This window comes from Tupaia chinensis, unplaced genomic scaffold, assembly GCF_000334495.1.
Source record: "Tupaia chinensis unplaced genomic scaffold, TupChi_1.0 Scaffold000165_2, whole genome shotgun sequence".
NCBI classification, from domain to species: Eukaryota; Metazoa; Chordata; class Mammalia; order Scandentia; family Tupaiidae; genus Tupaia; species Tupaia belangeri.
The window spans coordinates 4,837,419-4,848,715 of NW_006159640.1; the positions used below are offsets into that span (position 1 = coordinate 4,837,419).

General features: G+C 44.1%; 1 protein-coding gene across 1 annotated transcript in view; it reads left to right on the forward strand.

The window, feature by feature from the left end:
- The first annotated feature begins 10,217 nt into the window (after positions 1-10,217).
- P2RY4 (pyrimidinergic receptor P2Y4) overlaps positions 10,218-11,297 on the forward strand; it is a 1,653-nt gene continuing 573 nt past the window's right edge. The window contains exon 1 of the mRNA XM_027770917.1: positions 10,218-11,293. Coding sequence (XP_027626718.1) covers positions 10,261-11,293 — 1,033 coding nt within the window. The 5' untranslated portion in view covers positions 10,218-10,260. The remainder of the gene's footprint in view (positions 11,294-11,297) is intronic.

Sequence of the window (11,297 nt, forward strand, 5' to 3'; positions counted from 1 at the left end):
ATTTTAATTTGAACAGAGAGAGACACAGAGAGAGAGAGGGAAAATGAGAAAGTAAACCACTAGGTCCGGGACTCGAGCATGGTCAGCCATGTGGGAGTATCCAGTAACCCCTATGCCACTTGTTGGTCCCCTTTAACTCATTACTATGAACTGAACTTAAATCATTATTTGTTTTCCAGAAGTATGTGCATTTCTTTACTAAGATGTAATTTACAGATAGTAAAGCGCACAAATCTTAAATTCATCTCAATGAATTTTTACCTACTCTGGCAGACTAAATAATGCCCCCCAGGGTCAGCTAGTGGCTGTGGTTAAGGTGGCTGGATCCCAAAGGGCTGACTGAGCCATTAAGTCTCTGACCTGCGGACCTGAAAGACACACTGGGCACATGTGTATGCTTGCCCCAAATCCTAAGAAGTGAATGGAGGAGAAGGAATTGTGGCATGGCCATCCCCCCTTGAAGGTGATTTCTCATTTTCTTTCTTGTCACAGTCTAGAGTAAGACTCAGAAGGCATCATCTCAAGAGAAAAGGAAAGTTTATTGAGAGCAAGAGTGTGGGGATGAGGGTGTCTGAAGCCAAGGGTGGGTGTCTCAACACAGGCATGGTATTGGAGGGAATTTCTTTTATAGGATAAACAAGGTATTTCAGGAGACTATATGTGTGACTGATATGCAAGGGAGTTAGGTACAGTGGGATAAGCATACATGAAACATTATGGGTCTTTTTAATTCATCTCCAGGAAGTTAGACTTCCCAGTACTCACTTTGGGTATTTATCTATTTATCTGCTACTTCCTGGGTCAGTGTGACCTTGCAGTAGAAGTGTCTGGAGTATAGGCTCTTGCCAAGACTAATTATGCAGAAGGACCTTACACTTCTCTCTATCTGTCTGTCTCTCTCTGATGAGCGCACGTGTCCTATAGCAAAAACTAAAACAAAAATAAAATTATAAATAAAATAATAATAATAATAATAATAATAATGTCCCCTAACGATATAAGATCCTAATCCCTGAAACCCATGAATGTTACTTCACATGATGAAAGAGACTTTGCACATGTGATTAAGTTAAGGGTCTTGAAATAGAGAGATTGTTCTGGATTATCCAGGTGTTTCCTAAAAATAGCCATTAATGTCTTTATGAGAGAGAAGCAGAGGGAGACTTGACTACAGAGACAGAGAAGGCAATAGGAGAACTGAACCAAGATACTATGCTGCTGACTTTGAAGATAAAGGAAGGGGCCACAGGCCAAGGAATGCAAGAAATACAGATCTAGAAGTGGGAAAAGGTGAAAAAAATTATTCCTTATAGTCTCTCATGGCTACATGACTGTTGCAGTTCAGATGTTGCCTTGCTGACACCTTGATTTTGGCCAATTGAAACTGATTTTGGACTTCTGAAACTGTAATGAAATAATTGTTTTAAGCAACCAAGTCCATGGTAGTGTGCTACAGTATCCATAGGAAACTAATACACATGTAACCACCACCCAGATCAGGACAGAACACATCTTAATTTTCCCAGAAAATTCCCTTGTATCCATTTCTAGTTAGTGCCTCCAAAGAGAACTATCACCATAATTTCACTTTGACAGGAGTACTTACTTACATTTATTTATGATAGAGAGTGCAGGCAGGCAAAAGAGATAGTCATAGAAAAAACAAAGAAAGACAGAGACAGAGAGAGAAGCACTCTCAACAGGGTTTTGTCGCCACAGTATCCTTTTTCCCCAGCCCCCCACTCCAGTTCCTCAAGGTGCTTGCACATGCACACCCAATATATTTTCAGGTCAACCTGAGGATCTGAACCTGCAGTTGACAATATGGCCTCCAGTCTTGCAGGGCACTTGCATTACTACTGTGCCACAACAGCTGAGCCAGTAGTACTCACATTTTATAAGGATGCAAGTGTAAGAAGGCAAAAAAAATGCATTACTAATTATAGAGTATCTGGCCCCTATGTTAGACTGATGGGAGAGATATTTTCAGATCCTTACCCACCCTCACTCTACACACCCTGACAGTATTTTATTATTTATTTTGGAGAGGTTTTTTTTTTTTATTTGTTTGTTTGTTTGTTTTTGCTATAGGGTACATGCACTTGCCAGAGAGAGACAAAGAGACAGAAAGCGAGAAATCGCCCCTCAGGGGGGTGGCCACGCTGCAATCCCTTCTCCGTTCTCCTCTCGGGATCTTGGGCACGCACACACATGTGCCCGGTATGAGTTTTAAGCCACCGAGTCCGGGACGTGAACCGCAGTCGACTACGTGGGAGTCCAATGACATAGCCATTACACTAACTGCTGGTCCCCCCTGACAATATTTTCAACCAGGTCTTCCAGTTAGAAAGTGATGATCAGATCTCTGCCCCAAAAAGGGGTAGGCTATTCAGTAAGGATTGTAGCACATGGGATTATTTATCAACTCAGCCATTCTCTTTTCTTCTTTATGAACAGAATCCCCATTTTTAAAAGGTACTCTACCCTCCTTTCACATGGCTCTTTGCTCCTCAAAGCCAGTCATGGTCATTTCATCTCCTTTGCCAGAATCTGTAGCTTATAGGCATGATGAAATTCAGGTCACTGAGATGTGAACGTAAGTATGCTGGAGAGATTCTATGAGCAGTTTCCTGAATGATAAAAATAAACACTGCTATCATTGCATATTGCCACGTTTATATGCAATGCCTGAATTGCAGCAGTCACCATGTGACCATAAGATTAGATAAACAACATACTGAGGGGTGAAGATCAGAAAAATGGAAAGAATTGGGATTTTTTAAATAACATGTTGAACTGCTTAATTAGCCAACTCCAAAGCTGCCCACTCCTGGACTTCTATGCACAATAATACATTTCCATTTTATTTAAAGTTGGTTGAGTTGGAATTTTCTGTCATTGCAACTGAAAGCATACCAACAGATTCAAGTGGGATGTGAATGAGAGCATTATCTCAATGGAGAAGGATGGAAAGAAGATAGATGAATCAAATGTTGGAAACAGACTTCCTGCACTGTCCTAGGTGCTGGGCAAATCAATCTCAGTATCTGTTCTAAGGTTCTTAACAGCCTTACTGGAGATAAAGAACAGACACTTAGAAAGACAAGAAGGACACTCTGCAGAGAAGACACATGGATGAAGTTAACTTGGGTATAATTATGTGAAGCAAATCACTGTACCATGATTTTATTAATAAATTTGGATTACCCAATAATTCAGATTATTGCTCCTTTCCATCAAAGTCAAGAAACTGTCTTATGTCACTTACTCTCAGTAAGTTATCTCATTTTTTTTCACTTCATAAAGAAAACCCAGGCAATTGACTAAACCTTCTACACCTTCCAAGTACATCTATAATTAATGATGATGTGAATGACAATTGCAAGGCACTATGTTGGATTCTTTACATGCATTTCATTTCCTCCTCACAAGGTAAGTGCTAATATTCTCATTTTATACATAAGGAATGTAGGCTCAGGAAAAGTTATCCACAGTCATATAGCTGGTTGGTGATGGAGTCAGAATTCAACTCTATATCTGTTCAACTCTGAGGCATACATTTTTTCCACTGTATCATTACTTCCCCTCTCTTTTTTTCTCCTTCCCTCCCTTCTTTCTTCCTTCCATATATCCTTCCTACCTCAGAGAAAGAGCTTAGAAACTATGTCTTTTCCTTCTTTCTTTCTTTAGGCCCCAAGGGTACAGTGAACACTGCAGAAAAAAACTATCATCAAGACAAATATAAATATTAGGTGTGAGAGGCTGGGAGGGAGAGGTCTAGAAAAAACTGAAGGAATAGAATAATGAAAGGTGATCAGCAGTGATAGTATACATACATTTTATTTATCTCTGTCAGAGAAAAGAAGATAATAAACTTTTCCTGCATACAAAAATCTAGATGTCAATGAATTATCCAAGTGGAATCCTACAGCAGACAACATATAAAGTGCTTAGGTTATAGACATGGGAACCATTCAATTCAACAAACTATAACTGAGTTATACATTCAACAAATAATTAATGAACACTTAACTATGTGCAAGATTATCTGTTTTCTTAACTCTGAATTCTTTTATTTTGTTTTTGAGAGGTTTTTGCTATAGGGCACGTGTGCTCATCAGAAAGACAGAGAGAGAGAGAGAGGAGAGAGAGAGAGAGAGACAGAAAGTGAGAAATCGCCCCCCAGGGGGTTGGCCATGCCTCAATCCCTTCTCCTCCATTCTCCTCTTGGCGTGAGTTTAAGCCACCGGGTCTGGGACTCGAACAGTGGTCGACTACATGGGAGTCCAGCTACATAGCCATTATGCCAACTGCTGGTACCTTCTTAACTCTGAATTGAAAGGCATATTTTTTGTAAGACACATAATTTGAAAAAAAAATCTAGAATATATGTTATTAAAATTTTACTTGGAAGGCTGTGGGGAAGACAGAGGTAAAACCAGGTACATGTCCCAAGGAGTTCTGGTCCAGCATGGAGATGGGATATTTGGGAGGAGATAGACTAAAACACAAATGAGTATTATAATTTTAGGCATCTTGTGCTATGTGCCATAATCTCTGTAGACATCAAATGTGATAAGAGTGTGAGAGAAAGAGAGAGAAATTTTTGAGGGATTTTTGCTATAGGGGATATGCACTCACCAGAACAACAGAGAGATGCAGAGAGACAGAAAGGGAAAAAACGTGCCCCCGGGGGGAGGGGATGGCCATGCTACAATCCCTTCTTCTCCATTCTCCTCTTGATATTTTGGGCACACATGCACATGTGTCCAGCATGAGTTTTATGCTGCCAGGTCCAGAACTCGAACCTTGGTCATCTATGTGGGAGTCCAGTGACTTAATCACTATGCCATCTGCTGGTCCCAGGAGAGAGAAATTTTGATTAGAGAGACATCTGCATGCTGGAGTCTTTTGATCATTAGTATTTGATAACTTTTAAGTGGTAGTTTAAATCATGAGAGTGAATATGTTTTGAAAGAAAGGGGAGGGAAGAGAGAGGTGGTGAAGAGAGGGTAAGAAAAGAGAGAAGAGAGTCTTTGATGGAAGACTCACATTTGGGAAAAGAAAGTAAAAAAGGAGCCAGGGAAGGAATCAGAGGAACATCCAGAGAAGCAGGGTGATTAGAGTATTGCAAAGTCACAGAAATCAAAGCGAGAAGAGTTTCACAGAAGGGAACAAGTCTGGCCTGTGGCATTTTATTCCTTTCAGCCTAGCTGAGGGTAGTAGATACGGCTTCTGACTTCTGGTTAGAGAATGTTGGGAAAGATCTTTTCCTGAAGTGACCACTGGGTGGCAATGGTGGTAGAAGCAGCAGCTGCTGCAGCTATGTCCAGGGACACACTTTTTTTTTTTTGGAGAGGTTTTTGCTATAGGGCGCATGTGCTCACTAGAAAGACGGAGAGACAGAAAGCGAGGAATCACCCCCCAGGGGGGATGGCCACGTCACAGTCTCTTCTACTGCATCCTCCTCTCGGGATATTGGGCATGCACGCACATGTGCCTGGTGTGATTTTAAGCCACTGGGTCCAGGACTCGAACTACGGTCAACTACGTGGGAGTCCAGTGGCATAGCCATTATGCTAACTGCTGGTCCCTCAGGGACACACTTGATAGCAGAGCTAGATCAGGTGAACTATAGCAGAGCTAAGCCAGCTTGAAGCAGGAGCAGCCAGAAGCTGATTCGGGCTGGGAGTTCTCTAGTGTGGTGCTTTTACTTGGGTCTACACAAGACTCAAATTACATGTGTCTTCCACTGAAGAGGCCAGTTTTGGGAGAAAAGTAAGAATAAAAAATAAAACACCTCATAGAATTGCAGCATTTTTTGGTTTACAAAGTGCTTCCACACCTATTAACCTATTCAATACTCAGAAAACCCTAAAAGGTTGGTGTTGTTATCCCCATCTCACTGATGAGGAAACTAGGTTACAAAGTGCCCAGAGTAATACAACTAGTAAATGGAAGAACGAGTATTTAGGCTCAAGTTCATCTGGCTCTGAAAGTCTTGCCCTTTTATGCAATATCATAGTCAGCTCTCTGGGACACAGGTTATGACTGCTTGCTCACTCCTACCTTTCATCCCACCCCTTACCCTGACACAGGGTGAGAATATCCAGGTTTCCACCTTCAGGGTTTTGTGGCCTTCCAGGAGATCTAGATTCTAGAGCCTCCCTTGCAGGCCAGCCTGCCTCCTCTCACTCCCAGGATCTAGGTCCACAACATTCTCAGATCCTGAGGATCAGGTTCAGAGTTCTCATTGTGTCTCAGCTCCAGTCAGAGTGGATTCTGCTCCAGCCTGTTCTCCTCTCAAGAGCACTGCATACTTCACCCTCAGAGTCCTCTAGACCCAGACTTTACCTCCTGTGACTTAGACATTTATACTTATGGAGCCTGAATTAGCTCCAGAAGCTACAGCCCCAGGGCTGCTGACCACTTGGTATTACCTGGCACCAACTCTCAAACATCTGGGCCTGCTGTCTGTACCTTCACTGTATTCAGAACACGGTTTCTGGAAATGATGGAGAGAAATAAGAGGTGCAGTGTAGGAAGAGCTAGAGGCTATAATGGACGCTTATTAGCTAGCATCTGAGGGAAGTGTGACTGCTTCCTGGCCGTCTCTTCTTACATGTGTAATAGGCATCTCAAAATTTACAGACTGTAGGGAACCAGCAGTTAGCGTAATGGCTATGTCGCTGGACTCCCACGTAGTTGACCGCAGTTCATGTCCCGGACCCGGTGGCTTAAAACTCACGCCAGGCGCGTGTGCGTGCGTGCCCAAGATCCCGAGAGGAGAATGGAGGAGAAGGGATTGCAGTGTGACCATCCTCCCTGGGGGGTGATTTCTCGCTTTCTGTCTCTATGTCTCTCTCTGTCTGTCTAGCGAGCGCACGCGCCCTACAGTGAAAATCTCTCCAAAAAAAAAAAATTTACAGACTGTAAAAGGAACTTGTGATCTTTCCCCAAGCCTGATCTTCTCTCTGTCTTCCCTATTTCTGCCAATTGTAACTCTATTTATCCAGTTGCTCAGGCCAGAAATCTCAGGGTCTTTGTTTGTTTGCTGTAGGATTCACATACTCACTGGAGAGAAATGGAAAGAGAGAGAGAGGGAAAGTGAGAAATCATCCCCCAGGGGATCAACCATACCACAGTCACTTCTCCACTCTCTTCTTGGGATTTTGGGTACTCATACACATGCACCCAGTGTGTTTTTTAAGTCTTCATGTCTGAGACTTGAACTGCTCGGTTAGCCATGTGTGTTATATCTGGAACAGGCCAAGGAACGTGAAGCCAAATGTTGAAAGGGATAGGAAAGAAGTTTATTAAGAGGTGAAGCCCCGTCACAGTGACCAGACACTCAAGTGAGGGTCTGGTGCCCCTCAGCGGGGCAGCAGGGTTTTTATACAGGCAAGTAAACAAGTTACATAAGGCACACCTGACAGAGGGGTTGCTAGGTACTCAACTGCAATGGCAGGGTCATAAGTGCATATACCTCAGAAGAATGGCTTGTGCCTAGGAAACGGGGCCACATCTTTGTCTCAGTGCTGGTTGCCTAGGCTGACATTAAGATGGTCACCAATACAGAGAAAGTGGAGGAACAGTTGTCAGGATAGACTCAACAATGTGGGATCCAGCCTCCTTAACCATCCATGTCACCTGCTGGCCCTGTGAGTCATTCTTAATTCCTCTCTTGGTCTTACACCCCATGTCAGCTTTGTCTACTTTAAAAATCTATCCAGAGTCTGGCTACTTCCTATCACCTCCACCACCATGACCAAACTACTATGATCTACACTGGAACTAGCCTCTTGACTGATCTTTTCCCTGTGCCCCCAGCCCTGCAGTCTATTCTCAACATAGAGCTGGCTTTTTATAATAGTTAACTTTATTTATTTCTTTATTTTAATTTGACCAGAGAGGGACAGAGTGAGAGATAGAAAGAGGGGATGCGAGAAAGCAAATTGCCAGGTCCAGGTCTCAAATTGTGGTCGGCCATGTAGGAGTTCCCTAACCACGGCACCACTTGCCAGTCCCCAGAGCTGGCTTTTTTTTTTTTCAAAGGGTTTTTGCTATAGGGCATGTGTGCTCGCCAGAAAGACAGAGAGAGACAGAGAGACAGAAAGCGAGAAATCACCCCCCAGGGGGGATGGCCATGCTACAATCCCTTCTCCTCCATTCTCCTCTTGGGATCTTGGGAATGCATGCACACACATCCAGCATGAGTTTAAGCCACTGGGTCTGGGACTCAAACTGTGGTCGACTACGTGGGAGTCCAGCAACATAGCCATTACACCAACTGCTGGTCCCCCTAGAGCTGGCTTTTTAAAATGCCAATCAGATCACAGCACTTCTTTCTTCTAAACCTTCAGTGGCTTCCCATTCACTGAAATTAAAAGCTAAAGAGTCCTTACAATGGCTTCAAAGGACTTTCATGATCTGGTCCCTGCCAAACACTGTTCTCATCTGATACATCTTCCCTTTCATTGCAAAACCTGGTCTTTATTCAAAAGATACCTTAACAGTTAAAATAACAACCCTCCCTAGTCCCCTTTTCCTTCCATCTCTATTCACTTTCCCTTCTTTTTTTCTTAAGTTTTATTTCTCCCATTAGTGAGAGACACAGAGAGAGATAGCACAAACAATTGCATTGTCTTAAGAACATGATCCATCAATAGCCTTAGCCAGTCCCAGATTAAGGGCTTGGCACCTGCCTGGGGTACTCAGGGAGATCTCAAGATACAAGCCCAGAACCTTACCATATGGGTCAGCCTGCCAGAGAGTCACCTTTTATCACTGCTCCACCACCCAGCCTCCTTCTTTTTCTCCATAAAAGCTATCACAGACTATATATTTTACTTCTTGATTTTGTTATCTCAGTAGTGCCTAAGCACCACTAGGCTGGGAGATTTGTCTGTTTTGTTTACTCCTAGTGAACCACCAATGCCTAGAACTGGACTAGCCACATGACAGTGGCTTAGAGAGTAATTAACAGGTAGTAATTAAGTTGTGGATTCTAGAGCCTGGACCAAAGGCAGGCCTGCCTGAATTCAAATCTTGACTCTACCATCAATTAGCAAAATACTTAAACTCCCTGTGCCTTAGTTTCTTCATCCACAAAGCAGGGGCAATAATAGTACTTCCTTCACAGAGAGCCTGTAAGGTCATTAATAGGTATAAAGCACTTAGAACAGTGCCTGGCACATAGTAAGTGTTATTTAAACATTCATGATAATTATATACATATGAAGTTAAGATTTATACTAATAGTTTAGTTTCCTAAAATCTTTCAATGTATTATCTTGCACTTGCCCATAGTAAAATCCATTTTCTATGTTTCTGCTCACTTTTATAGACTCATATGTTCTTCCTGTAGTTTAGTTATCTTCAGTGGCATGACTACACATTTGTAAACTTGAATGTTTCCTTGTGTACTCCCTCTTACAGTCCTTACAAAGCTGTTAAACTGTAATCTCACTGGGCCCCAGTTTCCTAATCTATACAATGAATGGGTTGGACTAGATAATCTTTAAGGGCCTTTCCTGCTCTGACAATCTCTTGGGACTAGAGGAAGGTCATGTCTCATTCCAGCCCCACCCCTTGGATATGCCCTCTGGCTGCCAAAGGGAAGGGTGGCAGAGTCAACTGGGCTCAGCTTCAAGGGGAACAGGTAGGAAATGTGCCAAGGCTTTTGGGCAAGGATGGGATGGGGCTTTTGGACTGTAGGCAGGCAGGGGAAAGGTGTCAGATGTAAATGTATTATATTAGGTCATCAGTAAAGTCATGACATATTTTTCTGTTTTTCTGTGCAAAAATGCATTATGACTTTCCTGATGACCCAATAGTATGGTGAAGGCATTATATGGGGAGATACTCCTCTTCACAAAGACATTACTATAATGACAAGTTAGGAGATACTTTGGGTCTGGGCATCTTCCTGCTTTGGGTAGTGCTGGTAGGCCTCCTCCTTCAGCTAGCCAGGATCTTAAGGACAGTCAGTTGCAAAATAAGAACAGGTTAAACCTGCTGATTGCCCTCCTGGGTCCCAGAACTGCCTGCTTTCCACCACTCTCTGGGATGGACCAAGAGAGCTTGGGTAGGGGTTGGGCTGGCCTGGGTGCAACCCAATGTATTTCTCTCGGCTCTCCTTAGTGTTTCAACCAGCCATTACTCTCCCTATTCTCTGCCTTTTTTTGGTCTAGGTTAAGGCTGGAGAAACAGGGAAACCCAGCCACTCTTACTTCTGCCCTTTCCACCTCTAGGGGGACCATGGACAGTGCAGAATTCTCAAAGTTCAGATCACTAAGCTCCAGCCCAGGTCTCGATGACAGTAAGGTGGAGCTGGAGTGCTGGTTTAATGAAGAATTCAAGTTCATTCTACTGCCTGTGAGCTACGCAGTTGTCTTTGTGCTGGGCCTGGGACTCAATGCCCCAACCCTCTGGCTCTTCCTCTTCCGGCTCCGACCCTGGGATGCAACTGCCACCTACATGTTCCACTTGGCATTGTCAGACACCTTGTATGTATTGTCTCTGCCCACCCTCATCTACTATTATGCAGCTCGCAACCACTGGCCCTTTGGCACTGGGCTCTGCAAGTTTGTCCGCTTTCTCTTTTATTGGAACCTCTACTGCAGTGTCCTTTTCCTCACCTGCATCAGTGTGCATCGTTACCTGGGCATCTGCCATCCACTACGGGCACTACGCTGGGGCCGCCCTCGTCTTGCAGGCCTTCTCTGCTTGGCAGTCTGGTTGGTTGTAGCTGGCTGCCTTATGCCCAACCTGTTCTTTGTCACAACTAGCCCCAGGGGGGCCACCATCCTGTGCCATGACACCACTCGCCCTGAAGAGTTTGATCACTATGTGCACTTCAGCTCGGCCATCATGGGGCTGCTCTTTGGCGTGCCTTGCCTGGTCACTCTGGTTTGCTATGGGCTTATGGCCCGGCGCCTGTATCAGCCTTCCCCAGGCGCTGCCCAGTCATCTTCTCGTCTCCGTTCTCTCCGCACCATCGCGGTAGTGCTGACAGTCTTTGCTATTTGCTTTGTGCCTTTTCACATCACCCGCACCATTTATTACCTGGCAAGACTGTTGGAAGCTGACTGTCAGGTGCTGAATATCGTCAACGTGGTTTACAAAGTGACTCGGCCCTTAGCCAGTGCCAACAGCTGCCTGGATCCTGTGCTCTACCTGCTCACTGGGGACAAGTATCGTCGTCAGCTCCGACGGCTCTGTGGTAGCGGTGGGCCTGAGCCCCACACAGCTGCTTCTTCCCTGGCGCTGGTGTCCTTGCCCGAAGAAAGCAGTGG